General features: G+C 45.9%; 1 protein-coding gene across 1 annotated transcript in view; it reads left to right on the top strand.

The window, feature by feature from the left end:
• Window positions 1-16,423, top strand: part of ARHGEF1 (Rho guanine nucleotide exchange factor 1) — a 207,644-nt gene that overhangs the window by 137,032 nt on the left and 54,189 nt on the right. The window contains exons 22-28 of the mRNA XM_033962587.1: window positions 832-957; window positions 1,106-1,220; window positions 8,995-9,095; window positions 10,049-10,126; window positions 10,451-10,526; window positions 13,857-14,024; window positions 14,326-14,413. Coding sequence (XP_033818478.1) covers window positions 832-957; window positions 1,106-1,220; window positions 8,995-9,095; window positions 10,049-10,126; window positions 10,451-10,526; window positions 13,857-14,024; window positions 14,326-14,413 — 752 coding nt within the window. The remainder of the gene's footprint in view (window positions 1-831; window positions 958-1,105; window positions 1,221-8,994; window positions 9,096-10,048; window positions 10,127-10,450; window positions 10,527-13,856; window positions 14,025-14,325; window positions 14,414-16,423) is intronic.

The raw sequence follows: 16,423 nt of genomic DNA, 5'->3' as shown, positions 1-16,423 counted from the left end.
GAAGGAGGTGGAGCCAAAGAATGTCAATTTCATCCTTCTGCTATACAACCCACGAGTATGGGAGATCATCTACAGCAGGGGTGTCAAAATCCCTCCTCGAGGGCCGCAATCCAGTCGGGTTTTTAGAATTTCCACAATGAATATGCATGAAATCTGTTAGCATACAATAAAAGCAATGCATGCAAATAAATCTCATGCATATTCATTGGGGAAATCCTGAAAACCCAACTGGATTGCGGCCCTCGAGGAGGGACTTTGACACCCCTGATCTACAGTCAGGACTCTGACACACATCCACCAGAAAAAAGATTATCAAGGTAAGAACCTAATCTTCCATTTGTTTTTGCTTTTTCTGCTGCTAGCCTCTTGTTCGAAACTCCAGCAATCATGATTGTGCACTCACTTGGTCTGCGCTCAAGAACTGGGCCTACCCCTCAACTCTTGTATGTAGGTGCTAGACGTGTTCTTCTCTCTTTACTGCCAATGCTTAACACAGTATGCATATAATTTGCATGCTGTTTGTGTTGAACATCATCTGGTAACATAAAAATGCGATGTAACTCAGTGTTTAGTATCGGTTTGTGGAGTTCTGAGCATATGCCCCTCTGTCTGTGCTGTAAAACTTCATCAGTCCATCAGAAAACCTCCTGTGCCAGAACTGTTCTGTGCTCTGTTTTTGTAAAGGATTAAAGGGTAGCATGATGATCAAAAGAACACAAAATAACTTATTTGTGGAAAAAAAATGTCCTTATTTATTGTTTTCTGTTAATCTCTTTATTTCCTCTCCTTTTTTCTGTCAACTTGTTTTTCTTATCTCCTTCCCCATCTCAGTTTGATGGCACAGAGGGAGGCTGGTTCCAGAAGATTTCCTCCCGATTTTGCAGTCACCAGTCCTTTGCACTAGAGCAGCTGAAAGGAAAACAGAAAAAAGACCCTCGTTTTAACCAATTCATTCAGGTAAAAGTAACCCCTCAGTTTGCACCTCTGGTGGTGATGGAAGAGGTGCTCCCAGTCTGTGCTGTGTGATGGTGGAAGGGAAGCCTTTCTTTGTGGGGAAATGAGTACTCATTCTTGCAAATCCTTGACATTCCTACATTCTCTGCAGGAAGCAGAGAGTAAACCTCAATGCCGGCGGCTGCAGCTGAAGGACATTATTCCTATTGAAATGCAGAGACTGACCAAGTACCCTTTGCTTCTGCAGAACATAGCCAAATGTACTGGTGAGTGAGGGGTATTCTTTATAACTACCTACACTATGGTGCTATTTAAACATTATACAAGTGTTGCATGAAACTTTGGTCTGTGATTGCACACACTCTTTATCAGTTGTCCAGCCTCTTACTAGAGCTTCGATCATGACCCTTCCGCTCCTTCCAGGTAACACTCTACTTAATTGAACTGTGTTTTCCAGTGCAATAGGTGAGGCATTCTATACAGTAGGGTTATTTCCCTATAGCCACATGCTGCTGCAGAAGGAATCCACTCCAGATTTTTCATTCTGTCTCTGTTGTACTTCACTGGGCTCTCTAGCTCCACCTTCAGTTCTTCTGCGTGCATGTCTGCAGGAGTGTTTGTTCTGCTCTCCCCATTTTATTATTTTAATTCAATGTAATTTTGTCCCCTTTTCAGATAATTTAGTTTTTGGAGGCATTGTGTAACCTTATGCGGGTTTGGCAAAGGTGTCGGCGTACTCCATCTCTGCCCGCAGACTGCTTTGGTTCAGACAGCATCCTGATGTTTCCACTTCCAAGGTCACTTTGGTTGGACTGTTTTTGCAGGAGCAGTTATTCTTTGGCTAGGGTCTGGATGACCTCATGGATTCTAGAATGAGCTGTTACCCTAAGACTCTGTCTGATAGCAGACCCAGACCATCCTGGGGTTCTGGTCGTTCTAATTTTGTGGCTCACAGCGATCCTGACCGTATTCAAGTGCCACATTGCAGATTTCTTCACAGTGCTACTGATAAGAACATAAGAACATAAGTAGTGCCTCTGCCGGGTCAGACCAGAGGTCCATCCCGCCCAGCAGTCCGCCCCCGCGGCGGCCCAACAGGTCATGACCTGCCTTAATCACCAGAAAGGGGCCCCCTTGCCCCCTAGGTTTCTCATCGAAGTCCTATCTTCCCATCAATGTCCTAACCCTCCGGCCTTGCACCTGCACGACCTGGTGAGCTATCTATACTTATGCAACACCCCAGCACCTCCCTCAGTACCCCACGATCCCCTTTTCCCTCAGGAATCTGTCCAATCCCTGTTTGAATCCCTGTACTGTACTCTGCCGGATCACTTCCTCCGGGAGCGCATTCCATTTGTCCACGACCCTTTGGGTGAAGAAAAACTTCCTTGCATTTGATTTGAACCTATCTCCCTTCAGTTTCTCTGAGTGCCCCCTTGTACCTGTCGTCCCTTTTAGTCTGAAGAACCTGTCCCTGTCCACCCTCTCTATGCCCCTAAGTATTTTGAAGGTCTCTATCATATCCCCCCTGAGCCTCCTTTTTTCCAGAGAGAAGAGCCCCAGTTTATCCAGCCTCTCAGCATATGGGAAGTTTTCCAGCCCTCTTACCAGTTTCGTTGCCCTCCTTTGGACTCTCTCAAGAACTGCCATGTCCTTCTTGAGGTGCGGCGACCAATATTGAACGCAGTATTCCAGATGTGGGCGCACCATCGCTCGATACAGCGGCATGATGACTTCCCGCGTCCTGGTTGATATGCCCCTCTTGATGATGCCCAGCATCCTGTTGGCTTTCTTCGAGGCTGCTGCACACTGTGCGGATGGTTTCATGGATGGATCCACTAGCACACCCAAGTCTCTCTCAAGTCAGGTGTCTTCCAGCAATCTCCCCCCCATTTTATACTCTAACAACGGGTTCTTTTTCCCTATGTGCATGACCTTGCATTTATCTACGTTAAAGCGCATTTGCCATTTGTTTGCCCAGTCCTCCAGCTTATCGAGGTCCCTTTGCAGTTCCTCACACTCCTCCCTGGTCCTAACTCTGGCGCAGAGCTTGGTATCGTCTGCAAATTTTATAACCTTACACTTTGCCTCCGTTTCCAGGTCATTGATAAATATGTTGAAGAGTAGCGGCCCCAGCACCGATCCCTGCGGCACACCGCTCGTGACTCCCCGCCAGTCAGAATATTGGCCCTTTACTCCGACCCTCTGCTGTCTACCTGACAGCCAGTGCTTGATCCATCTGTGTACATCCCCGCCCACCCCGTGGTTCCACAGCTTCCTAAGCAGCCTTTCATGTGGCACCTTGTCAAAGGCCTTTTGAAAATCGAGGTAAATGATGTCTATGGGTTCCCCTTTGTCCACCTGACTGCTTATTCCCTCAAAGAAGTACAGAAGGTTTGTCAGGCACGACCTTCCCTTACAGAATCCGTGCTGGCTTGTCCGCAGTAGGCCATTTTTCTCGATGTGCTCGCAAATGCTGTCCTTGATCATTGCTTCCACCATCTTCCCTATAACTGAAGTCAGGCTCACCGGCCTGTAGTTCCCGGGGTCACCTCTCGATCCCTTCTTAAAGATAGGTGTGACATTCGCCAGTTTCCAGTCCTCTGGTACCTCTCCAGTTTTCAAGGATAGGTTGCAAACATGCTGGATTGCGCCCGCTATTTCCTGACTTAGTTCCTTTAGAACCCTTGGGTGGATCCCGTCCGGTCCCGGTGATTTGCCGCTTTTCAGTCTGTCAATCTGCTTGAGGACATCCTCCCGACTTACCTCTATATGCCCCAATCTTTTGGCCTGCTCCCCACTCATGAGCTCCTCTGAGTCCGGTATATTGGACGTGTCCTCGCTTGTGAAGACCGACGAGAAGAACGTGTTCAACCTCTCAGCTACCTCTTTATTCTCCTTAATCATTCCCTTCCTATCCCCATCGTCCAATGGCCCCACCTCCTCTCTCACTGGTTGCTTCCCCTTTACGTAACTGAAGAATGCCTTGAAGTTTTTCGCCTCCCTGGCCAGCCCCTCCTCGTATTTCCCTTTTGCTTTTCTAATCTCTCGGTGGCATTCCTTTTGGCATTTCCTGTGCTCCTGGTGATTTTCCTCCGTTGGATCCCTTTTCCATTTCCGGAAGGACACTTTCTTGTCACTGATTACCCTCTTTACTTCAGGTGTCATCCAAACCGGGTCTTTTGACCGCTTGTTCTTGCGGCCTTTCCTGAAACTGGGGATGTACAGTTTTTGCGCTTCCTGCAGTGTGTCCCTGAGAAGGGTCCAGGCGCTCCCTACAGTCTCCATCCTAAATCCGTTCCTGAGCTTCCTCCCCACCATTTTCCTCATAGCAACATAGTTCCCTTTCCTGAAGTTGAGCGCAGTCGTTGCGGTCCTCCCCACTATGGGTGACCCCCTTTCTAATGTGAATCTGATCACGTTGTGATCACTGTTGCCTAGTGTTCCTCCCACTTCTACCCCTCTTGCAGGCCCCCCTAATCCGTTAAGGATGAGGTCAAGAGTAGCATCCCCTCGCGTCGGTTCCTTGACTAGTTGCTCCATGAAGCAGTCCCTCACAGCTTCTACGAATCCTGCTTCCCTCGTGGAGTTGGAGTGTCCCGTACTCCAGTCTATCCCCGGGTAGTTGAAGTCCTCCATCACTGTTACACTTCCAGTCCTGCATTCCTGTCTCAGTTCTGCTTCCAAGTCTTGTCCTATTGTTTCTGACGCACCAGGCGGGCGATAATACAGCCCCAGCTTTATGTCTGCACTCTTCTTTCCCGGCAATTTGACCCATAGCGATTCTAGCTCCTCTGCCTTTGTTGCCGTATCGATCCCAATCGAGTAGATATAGTCCTTTATATACAGCGCTATGCCTCCCCCCTTCTTGTGGGTCCTGTCCCTCCTGTAGAGCTTGTACCCTGGCAGCGCCACATCCCATTGATTTTCCTCTGTCCACCAGGTTTCTGTAATTCCTATTATATCCAGGTCCTCCCCCTTGGCCATGACTTCCAGTTCACCCATCTTAGCCATGAGGCTTCTTGCATTTGCGTATAAGCACTGTAGGTCCCGGTGTTTGTCCTCCACCTCTGCCTTTACCTGGGCCGCCTTCCCTTGGGTCTCGGGCGGTTTTCCCGCTCCCGGTGCCTCTGCTGTGCCCTCTGCCTTTACCCTCGCAACTCTCTTCCTCCCCATGTCCCCTCCCCCTTCCTCCTCCAGTTCTGCGCCCCCTGCTGAAGAGGCAAAATGGCGCCAGGTCAAGGGATGTTCCTCTTGAGAGAGGGGGCCGGCTCTAAGTCTGTTTTTACACCTAAATGTGCATTACATCTGACAAGTGAGTCTTGGATTTTCTTTGGTCGGGCTACAAGCTGGAATTTGCCCGACCTCTGCCAGATTGGTTCGTGGACTCTTTTACAGGTCGCCCGATCATAGCGCTCAAGACTCCAGCCACCATTCAGCACTGGCAGGATATTCAAGCTCTAGAGCTGGGGTCACACAAGCTCTCTGGCTCTGGCAGATACTCTACATACTTTCTCGTGCCCAGAAAGGCTCAGAAGATCTTCAGCTCGTGAATCCGGCTCTCAAGGTTCCAGACATTCAAATGGAGGCAATGGTTTCAGTTATTGCAGTAGTGGCTCCAGGGGAGTTTCTTGCATCTCTGGTTCTCAAGGAAGCATATTTGCACATTTACTTTATTTCGGCTCACTGCAACTTTTTGCAGTTTCATGTTCTGGAACAACATTACCAACTCTCAACTCTACTTTTTGGGCTGGCGACAGCGCCCCAAACTTGCACTGAGGTGATAGTTGTTGTAGCGAGTTACATGCAAAAAAAAAAAAAGCCATCTGACAATCATGCAGTCACTGGAATACCTGGGAATTCTCTGACTTGGCTGCGGGCCATGTCTATCTACCAGTAGTCTGCTGGCAGAATCTGTGTGCCCAGGTTTCTCCCCTTCTAGAATGACTAACTCCATCGGCATGAGTTTATCTTCAATTTCTGGGACCCATGGTTGCCCCACTAAATATGTGGTTCCTTGGGCAAGGGCGCACAGGCATCTTCTTCTCCATGCTTTGCTCTCTCACTGGATTTGGCACAGGGATGCTTTGCAAGCCTATCTACCTTGGACTCCTGAGCAAGCATAGACTGGTGGCTTCCCCCACAATCGCTTCACGGGGGCGTACCACTGCACATTGCCTTTTGGATTGTGGTGCTGTCCGATGTCAGCCTTCGGGGCTGGGGAGCCCATTGCAATTGCTCTTCTGTTCAGGGGAGTTGGATGCCCTCTCAGCAAAAGTGGTCCCTCAACCAGTTAGAGCTCAGAGCCATTCGGCTAGCTCTGATGAGATTGCAGCAGACTCTGGAGGTCCAAGCGGTCAAGGTCTTCTCCGGCAATGCGACGGCAGTAGCCTATGTCAATCACAAGGGAGGTCCAAGAGCACTCCTCTAGCTCAGGAAGCCTGCCTTCTTTTTCTTTGGGTGGAGCGTCATAAGAATTGCCGCCGCGGCCCTTAGGTCAAAGACCAGTGCCCTAACTGAGTCTAGCCTTACCTGCATACGTTCTGGTTCAGCAAGAACTTGTCTAACTTTGTCTTGAATCCCTGGAGGGTGTTTTCCCCTATAACAGCCTCCGGAAGAGCATTCCCGTTTTCAACCACTCTCTGGGTGAAGAAGAACTTCTAGTGCTGCCAGCAGCTCATGTGATGGGAGTAGACAGCATTCAGACTGACTTCCTCAGCAGACGAACTCTATATTTGAGCAAGTGGGTCCTGTCCCCCGAGGTGTTCCAAGCGATAGTGGGGCACTGGGGACGGCTTCACTTCAATCTCATGACCACGGCAAGAAATAAGAAAGCGGAATGCTTCTTCAGTTGAAGATCCAAGCCCAGCTGCACAGGTCTCAGTACTCTGGTGCAGTCGTGGTCTCAGGATATTCTCCTGTGTACTTTTCCTCCTTGGCTGATGATCGGCTGGGTCATTCAGAGGTTCATGGCTCATCTGGGCTGCGTCATTCTGGTGGCTCCAGATTTGCCTCGTAGACACTGGTATACAGATCTGATGCATCTGCGCAGAGGTTGCAGCCTTTGGCCGAGCACCTCTCCAGACCTTCTCTTGCACGGTTTAGTCTCCACTGAAGATCTGGGTCACTTTGCTCTTACAGCATCGCTATTGAATATGCAGTCTTGGAGTATAAAGAATATTCTGCCCTAGTTGTTGATGCTCTTCTGTAGTCTAAGAAATCGTCAATGATGTCTGCTTACTCTTAAGACGTGGAAGGCATTCCAGCATCAGTGGACCCTTATTCATCTCCAATTTTTCTAATTCTGGGAGAGTGTGGCGCAGTGGTTAAAGCTACAGCCTCGGCACCCTGGGATTGTGGGTTCAAGCCCACACTGCTCCTGTGACCCTGGGCAAATCACTTAATCCCCCCATTGCCCCATGTACATTAGATAGATTGTGAGCCCACTGGGACAGACAGGGAAAAATGCTTCAGTACCTGAATAAATTCATGTAAATCGTTCTGAGCTTTCCTGGGAGAACGGTATAGAAAAATAAATAAATTTCTCACCTTTCTTCAGGCTGGGTTGGATAAAGGCCTCATTATGGCTTCTCTTAGGGTTTAAGTGGCTGGGTTCTCCTATTTTAGATCCCGGGAGCATCAGTCTTCTTCGGCATCTCATTCTGATGTCCCTGGATTTTTGAAGGGGGCTATTCGTGTCCAACCACCAGTTAAGCATCCTTTCCCTTCCTAGGACCTTAACTTAGTGTGGTCTAACCTTCTCAAAGCTACTTTTGAGCCCCTTTGAGATGTGGAGTTGACGCTTAAGACTGTTTTTCTGGTCACCATTACGTTGGTGCGTCGTGTCGACATTGCAAGTTTTGTCATGCAGGGACCCTTTCCTCCGTATTTTGGAGGTGAGGGTTTTCCCTTTGGACGGTTCCTTCCTTCCTGCCAAAGGTAGTTTTGGTTTTTCATGTCAATCAGGAAGTGTACTTGCTTGCCTTTCAACCAACAGGTTCCAAGACACAGGACCGCCTGTTGAAGAAACTGGATATGCGCAGAGTTCTTCTGCGTTCTCAGGAGGTCACCCACGAGTTTCGTCTCTCTGATCATTTGTTTGTGCTGACTCATTCAGTTAAGCGGGGCGCTCCTACTTCCAAAGCCACGATTTCCAGATCTATCGGGCCATTTCATCATACTACATTCTTTCACAGAAGCAGTTTCCTGTTTCCATCAAGACGCATTCTACCATGAGTGTGGCTTATTTGAGCGATGAAGCTAGATCTGTCTCTCCTGAGATTTACAGAGTGGCGACGTGGTCTTGTCTTCACATGTTTGCCAAATTCTACAGAGTGGACGTTGCGGCAAGACAGGACTCCACCTTTGAGTTCTCGGTCTTAAGGGTCGGTGTGGCAAGCCCTCCCTAGTTTTTTGGGGCACTGCTTTTGCATGTCCCTACTGTCTAGAATGTCTCACCTATTGCACTGGAAAAGGAGATTATGTACTTACCCTGGTAAGCTCTTTTCCAGTAGATAGATGAGACATTCTAGACTGCCGCCCAGTACTTACTGCACCTGTCTACAGTTTTAATCTGTTTTATGTTTCTCCAAATTGACTCTTGGATGCCTGTCAGCCATTGTGGGCTGGGAAGAATTTGTATATATATTTTAATTTATTAGGGAGTAGTTTCTGAGCTCCTTTGAAGCCAGTGTTGGTGGTTAACGATACTGTCTAGTTACTTTTGAGCAGAACAATTTGTTTAAGCCTGTTGCTACAGTTGCCTCTACTTCATGTGTATTGGGTGGCACTACGTACTTGGGTACTAACTGAAGGTGGAGCTAGACATCCTAGTGAAGTACAACAGAGGCAGAATGAAAAATCTGGAATGGATTCCTTCTGCAGCAGCACGCGGCTATAGGCAAATAACCCTACTGTCTAGAATGTCTCGCCTATCTACTGGAAAAGAGCTTACTAGGGTAAGAATATAATCTCTTTTTTGTTAGAAAGATGAGGAGGTAAAACTTTTGGATCTGATGAATCTTCCGTTTCTGTTTTTAGAAGAGGTAGATGAGAAACACAAGGTACTAAAAGCTGCTGAGTGCTGCCGGAAGATCCTCAATCATGTCAACCAGCAAGTGAAGGAAACTGAGAACTTACTGGTAAGGAATATAGGGGTGGGGGCATGATTGACCTCTGTACAGTGTGCACAATGAAGGTAATTCTTTAAGTAGGCATCTTCATTTAGGCACACTGTGGAGTGAGCGCTTATTCTATAATGGTAAAACCCAATATTAGGATGCCTAAAATCTAGGCACACACAGTTACAGCAGCCATAGACACAGAGGGCGCAAAAATGTGCAAAGGGTGCATGTGCCATACAGTATTCTGAAAAGTGCATGCAGAAGTGATGTCCCTGTCTATACTCTGCCCCTGTATACTCACCCTTGCATTTGGGCATTGTTCCCCTTAAGCACGCCCTTTCAGAACAGCGCTTAGGCACAATATTGACATTTATGTGCAAATGTGCCCACATTCACATATCAGTGTCAGAACTCCGTACATTTATGCAAATAATGCATGCATAAATGTAAGCATCCTGTTATAGAATTGCCTCCAGTGTTTTGCACGGCAACATTCTGTCTGTTTAGTTTCTATATAGCACACATCTGTGTTGTATTACATATGAAAATCAGAGGCACTGCTAAGATCCAGTAATTTTCTAATCAACTTGGCTCTGTAGCCACCGTGAACTTGTAGAATAAGATGTCTGCTGAAAACAGCAATTGTGCAAATGATATAAAGAGCAGAAATGTTCCCAGAAAGTCCATTCAGAAAAGGCACTCAAGATTGCTGCTTCTAGAGCAGGGCTGCCCAAGTCTGGTCCTTGAGATGTACTGGCAAGCCAGGTTTTCAGGCTATCCACAATGAATATGCCTGAGAGAAAGAGATTTGCATACCAAGAAGGCAGTGCAGGCAAATTTCTCTCAGGCATATTCATTGTGGATATCCTGAAAACCTGGCCTGCCAGTAGATCTCGAGGACCAGACTTGGGCAGCCCTGTTCTAGAGCATCTTCAACTATCATCACTTACGTATTGCTTTTCTCCCAACAGAGACTTAAGGATTATCAGCGACGTCTGGACCTGTCAAACCTCAGGCAGATCAGTGATCCCCTTGTGAATGAATTCAAGGCAAGATGAATTTGTGTTCCTAAATGGAGTCTACCTCACTGTTAGCTTTGCTATAGGGAAAGTTTTGTGAAGACTGTCTCTAAAGAGAGATGTAGGGAGGATGAAGACAACTCTATTTGTGGGGAACCTGTAAGGAATGTTGGAGAAGCAAAAATGGAAGAGTTGTAGAGAATAGCGCAAGAGCATTGGTTGGGGTGGAGGGGAACTGTTTGGGAGCAGAGGAGGGGTAAGTTCAGGAGAAAGTGTAGTAGTGCCACTACCATATATTTAAGCTTTCATTGTGCCAGTGTTTTCTTCAGACTCAGGACTGTCCTCTTTTTTCAGAATTTGGACATCACTGCTAAGAATATGGTCCATGAGGGACAACTGATTTGGAGAGTTTCCAGGGACAAATCTGTTGGTGAGAACTCTTGTGATTCTACTAAGATCTTAAGATCTGTCCCCGGTCAATCCCACCTCACCATTTTTTCTGTCTGTATATAATAAATGCCCCTTAGTGCTTGAAAGCTATGATATTACTTTGTCAGTGCTCTTCCAGTATTTGCTGTTAGGGGAGAGCTTTCCATAGTGGAACACATTGTATATATTCACACCATTTCCCAAATGCAAGAGAGCTGAAGAGATCTATGGGGCTGGAAGCAGATAGCAGGACTAGCAGCAGGAAGAGGGAAAACATTCCAGTAGGAGTAGGAGTCGAAAAGGGAAGTATGCGGGGGGGGGGGGGGAAGAGACTTGCAGGGCTGGCCTAACCAGTAGGTCATACTAGGCACTTACCTAGGTCACCAGTTTCTAGAGGGACAGCAAAAAGCAGCTGTAGTCCTGACAACTATATCAGTTCAAAGAACCATCAGCATGTATTTGTATCTGCAAAAGAAAGTTTAATATTTAAAATTATAATGTCCAAATATGTGCTTTTATAGAATTGTTATAGGATTAATACAACTGTAGAGTTTAATTGTGAGAATTTGAAGGGAGCAGAGGCTATGGGCTAGGGACTTGAAACCTGAGGGGGGAGGAACATAAAGCTGAATGTTCACCTAGGGTGCCCAGTATCCTTACACTAGGCCTGGGGACTTTTACTTGGGGGTACAAGGCATAGAGATCTGGTGTCAGCATGGCATACGCTCCCACCTATCCTGTTAATTTTTCATCAGGTATTAAGTTGCTAAGCCAATATTCAAAGCAAATTATGCATTTTCTGTCTGCCAGTGAACTTATCATGTGCTTATCTGTACAGTTTCAAACTTTAAAGTAATAATATTGGGCTGGTTTAAATCACCAATTAGCCAGATACTATATAGACCAGGTTAGGGGTGAGGCAGTGCTAAAAATGATCAATTTAACAGTAGTAATCATCTGGTAAGTAGATAAAATATCCATATAACAGGTCTAAACAGATAGTGCTGGCCAGGTCACTGCTCAATTGGGGGCAATTCTATAAACAAAACGTTAGCATTTATATGTGCATCATACATAAAAATGTTTAGAATTCTAGCATACACATATGTTGCTAGCATACCTTCTAAATACTCTTTTGTAAATATCTGCCTAACTTGCATCTGCAAGGGACATGCAGAGAGGTAGAACATGGGCGAGACAGAGACAGGGCTCTCCTTCCACCTGTAATTTACAGAATATTGGAAATTATGTTTGTCCTTGCTGCACTTAAGTACTCACACTTTAACACCACCTGTGTAAATGATGTAAGTGCCTAAATGTTAGGTGTGTATATTCCAGGTCACATTAGTATTCTATAATGGAACCTAGGCACTTAGAACATAAGAATTGCTGCTGCTGGGTCAGACCAGTGGTCCATTGTGCCCAGCAGTCCACTCACGCGGCGGCCCCTAGGTCAAAGACCAGTGCTCTAAATGAGTCCAGCCTCACCTGCGTACGTTCCAGTTTAGCAGGAACTTGTCCAACTTTGTCTTGAATCCCTGGAGGGTGTTTTCCCCTATAACAGACTCCAGAAGAGCATTCCAGTTTAATACCACTCTCTGGGTGAGGAAGAACTTCCTTACGTTTGTACGGAATCTATCCCTTTCAACTTAAGAGAGTGCCCTCTCGTTCTCTCTACCTTGGAGAGGGTGAACAACCTGTCTTTATCTACTAAGTCTATTCTCTTCATTATCTTAGAAACATAGAAACATAGAAAAAAGCGGCAGAAAAGAGCTATAGCCCACCAAGTCTGCCCATTCCAAGTATCCCCCCCCTGAATTCACTCCCTTAAAGATCCCACGTGAGTATCCCATTTTCTCTTAAAATCCGTCACGCTGCTGGCCTCAATCACCTGCAGTGGGAGTCTGTTCCAATGATCGCCATGAAACTTCCCTCCCCTGATTTTCAGCGGATGCCCTCTGGTGGTCGAGGGTCCCATGAGCCAGAAGATATCATCTTCCGACTCGATACGTCCCGTGATATACTTATACGTTTCAACCATATTTTGATCATGTCCCCTCTCAGTCTTCTCTTTTCAAGGAAAAAGAGGCCCAGTTTCTCCAGTCTCTCACTGTACGACAACTCCTCCAGCCCTTAACCATTTTAGTCGCTCTTCTCTGGACCCTTTTGAGTAGTACCGTGTACCTTTTTCATGTATGGCAACCAGTGCTGGATGCAGTACTCCAGGTGAAGGCGCTCCATGGCCGGGTACAGCGGCATGATAACCTTCTCCGATCTGTTCTTGATCCTCTTCTTAATCATTCCTAGCATTCTGTTTTCCCTTTTCGCCACTGCTGCGCATTGCTTGGACAGCTTCTTCAACTTGTTGATCAGAACTCCCAAGTCTCTTTCCTGGGAGGTCTCTCCAAGTACCGCCCCGGATATCCTATATTCGTGCATGAAATTTTTGTTACCAACATGCATCACTTTACACTTATCCACATTGAACCTCATTTGCCATGTCGATGCCCATTTCTCGAGCTTGATTTTGTCACGTTGCAAATCTTCGCAATCTCCCTGTGTCTTCACTACTCTGAATAACTTTGTATCGTCCGCAAATTTAATCACCTCACTTGTCGTACCAATGTCCAGATTGTTTATAAAGATGTTGAAGAGCACGGGTCCAAGCACCCCACTGGTGACGCTCTTCCAGTCCGAGTATTGTCCATTTACCCCCACTCTCTGTTTCCTATGCTCCAGCTAGTTTTTAATCCACGTGAGTATTTCACCCTCGATTCCATGGCTCGCAATTTTCTGAAGTAGTCGTTCATGTGGAGTGCCTAAATGGAGAATTGTTCCAAACATGTATAATGTCTAGCTGTGTTTCTTATCTGTTTAGAGAAGCATTTGGAGAATAAAGAACTTAATGTGTATGTTGTTGCACTGATCAGTACTTTCACACAAGAGGATTTAAAGAATTTTGTAGAACAGTTGTAATTTGTATTTATGATTTTAATATTTTTATTCTGTGTTTTGTTTTTATTTTAATTTTATTGTGTTTTATTTTTGCAATTGTATTATGTTTGTATATTTGTAAGCCTTTGAGACTGGTAGATTTTACAACCTATAAATTGATAAATAGATGTATTAATTTAAACTCCAGTGTTGGTGCTTAAATTATTGCAATGACTGAGCCAACCGAGAATTCATCTCATATGCTTGGCAGTTGCTTCACTAGAGGCAGGGGAGAAAAACGCAGGTGGGAGGTGGAGGCAGTAAGAAGCAGCTCTCTCTCCTGCAGGTGTGCACAGGACTGTCCCTTACTTTTCTCTCTTATACTCTCTCTTTCCAGATGTCCATGTGCTCCTTCTGGATGATATCTTGGTGCTTTTACAAAGACAGGATGACAAATTGGTGTTAAAATGCCACAGCCGAACCATGACCCCCACCCCAGATGGTAAACAGATGTTGAGCCCCATCATCCGACTTAACTCTGCCATAACCAGAGAGGTGGCCACAGGTAAGGCTAAAGGTCACAAAAGGAGGCGTGCAGGGGTTCATAAGTGATATTAGGGGTGCTCATGAAAGAGGAAACTGCAGGTGAGACTACAGCTCAGGAGGAGGAGGTGGCTGCAAGTAAGACCCCATTAGTCTTGGAATGGTAGGGTCATGGGTATGATAAGAGATCTCTAGGAAGTAGTCATTCAGGTTGAAAGGACTTAGACTTTTTGCTGACAATGAATGTTACTGAGTCTAGGGGATGTGATGAGTTCTTCATATCTCCTAACCCTCATCTCCTCATCTTCTTTTCTCTGTTGCAGATAACAAAGCCTTCTACGTTATCTTCAGCTGGGAGGACAGAGCACAGATCTATGAACTGGTAGCACAGTCCAGTTCAGAGAGAAAAATGTAAGATGTGATAATGTAGCTAGGGAGGGTAGGGGAGAGGAAAGAAGAGGGAACTGTCAGGACAGAGCACAAGAGAACCTCGGCATTAATATTGAATGAACATGAAAAAAGCTACCTCAAATGTACAGTATTGTACAGAAAACAGGCATAGAAGACTAAGGCAAGCTGTGATGTAAAATGCTGCCTCACACAGGGTGCAGGAGACAGGGGTACCAAAATTGTGCTCTGTCCAGGGGCACTGCCCCCTCCTTAAACAATGCAGCACAGAGTGCCTCTCTATTTCCATCTTTTCCCTCTCACCCACCCCTGAAACACATGATTCAGCATCTCCAACTCTCCCTCCCAGAATCACCAACTCTTCAAACTTGATGCATAGCAACACTCTATGAAGCTTCCCGCTCCAGCACATAGCTAATGATTATAGCAGATAAAGACCTGAACAGTTCATTCAGTCATCCATGTAATTACATGCATTAAAATTTCTTGATTAAATTGTATTTTTTTCTTTGTTTTTTTTCTGGGCCATAGACCTTAGAAGTCCACCCGGTACTGTCCTTAGGTTCCAACTCCTGGAGTTGCCGTTGAAGCTCATACAGCCTATCTAAACCATCTCCTTTGTGGGATTCAGACCGTGAACGTTTACGCTTTCATATTCTAATTAGAGATCCTCTATATTCATCCCATGTCTTTTTAAAATTCTATCACTGTTTTCCTCTCCACTACCTCCCTTGGCAGGGCATTCCAGGCATCCACCATTCTCTCCTTGAAAAATAATTTCCTAACATTACTCTTAGGTCTGCCACCCCTGAACCTCAATTTATGTCCTCTAGTTTTATCAATTTCCCTTCTCTGGAAAAGATTTGGTCTTGTATTAATATCTTTCATATATTTAAAAGCTTGTATCATATCACCCTTGTCCTTCCTCTCCTCTCCTCCAGAGTATACATGTTGAGGTCCTCTCGTCTCTTCTTGTACTTCTTTTGGCGCAGACCCCCTACAATTTTTGTTGCTTTCCTCTGAACTGCTTCAAATCTTCTTATATCCTTGGCCAGATATGGCCTCCAAATTTGAACACAGTACTCCAAATGGGGCCTAACCAATGACCTGTACAAGGGCATAAACACCTCCTTTCTTCTGCTGGTTAAGCTTCTCTATACAGCCTAGCCTCTTTCTGGCTACAGCCATCCAGTGGCGTACATAGCATATGTGGCACCCGGGGCCCATCATTTTTTGACCCCCCCCCCATCTGTATGAAAAACATGATTTTTAGTAACAGTCTGCACGTCACACAAGAGTGTACCTAGGAAAAGGCAGCATCTTACATATTGCAGTGAGCAGTACAACATCAATACACCCACATCAATACACCCATTGTAAAACTAAACAAGCCAGATTAGTACAGCCCAATTCTACACAGTCAATCCTAACAGAAAACCATGTCTTTCGAACACACAGAGCACAGAAAACACCTTCGCCTAGTATGTAATCACAAACTAACCCCTCTATCTTTTACAAAACTGTAGTGTGGTTTTTAGCTATGGTGGTAACAGCTCAGATGCCAACGCTAAAAAACGCTCTACAGTTTTGTAAATGGGGAGATAGAATAAAAATATATAGACAAAGATTAAACTGAAGCACCAAGAAGCTGGACTCTGCACACAATGCAACACCACAGAAAAAGCAATGCATCTCCCCTAAAGCAAAAAAAAAAAAAAATAGAATTTTTTTCTACCTTGTCTTCTCTGGTTTCTGCTTTCCTCATCTTCTTGTCACTCTCTACCTTTCATCCACAGTCTACCCTCTCTCTGCCCCTTCTATATGGCATCTTCTCTCCTTCTATTCACTTTTCAGAAACTTTATGCCTCCCCCTTCCATCTCTCTCACACCCCCATGGTCTGGCATTTCACTCTCTCCTCTCCCTTCCCCCCACTTCCATCAGCATCTGCCCCCTTTCTCACCCTTCACCACGCTTCCATACCACTCTGACCCCCTTTCTCACCCTTCACCATG

The sequence above is a fragment of the Geotrypetes seraphini genome, chromosome 11 (genome assembly GCF_902459505.1).
Source record: "Geotrypetes seraphini chromosome 11, aGeoSer1.1, whole genome shotgun sequence".
In the NCBI taxonomy this organism is placed as follows: Eukaryota; Metazoa; Chordata; class Amphibia; order Gymnophiona; family Dermophiidae; genus Geotrypetes; species Geotrypetes seraphini.
This window is presented reverse-complemented; position numbering and strand designations above follow the sequence as displayed.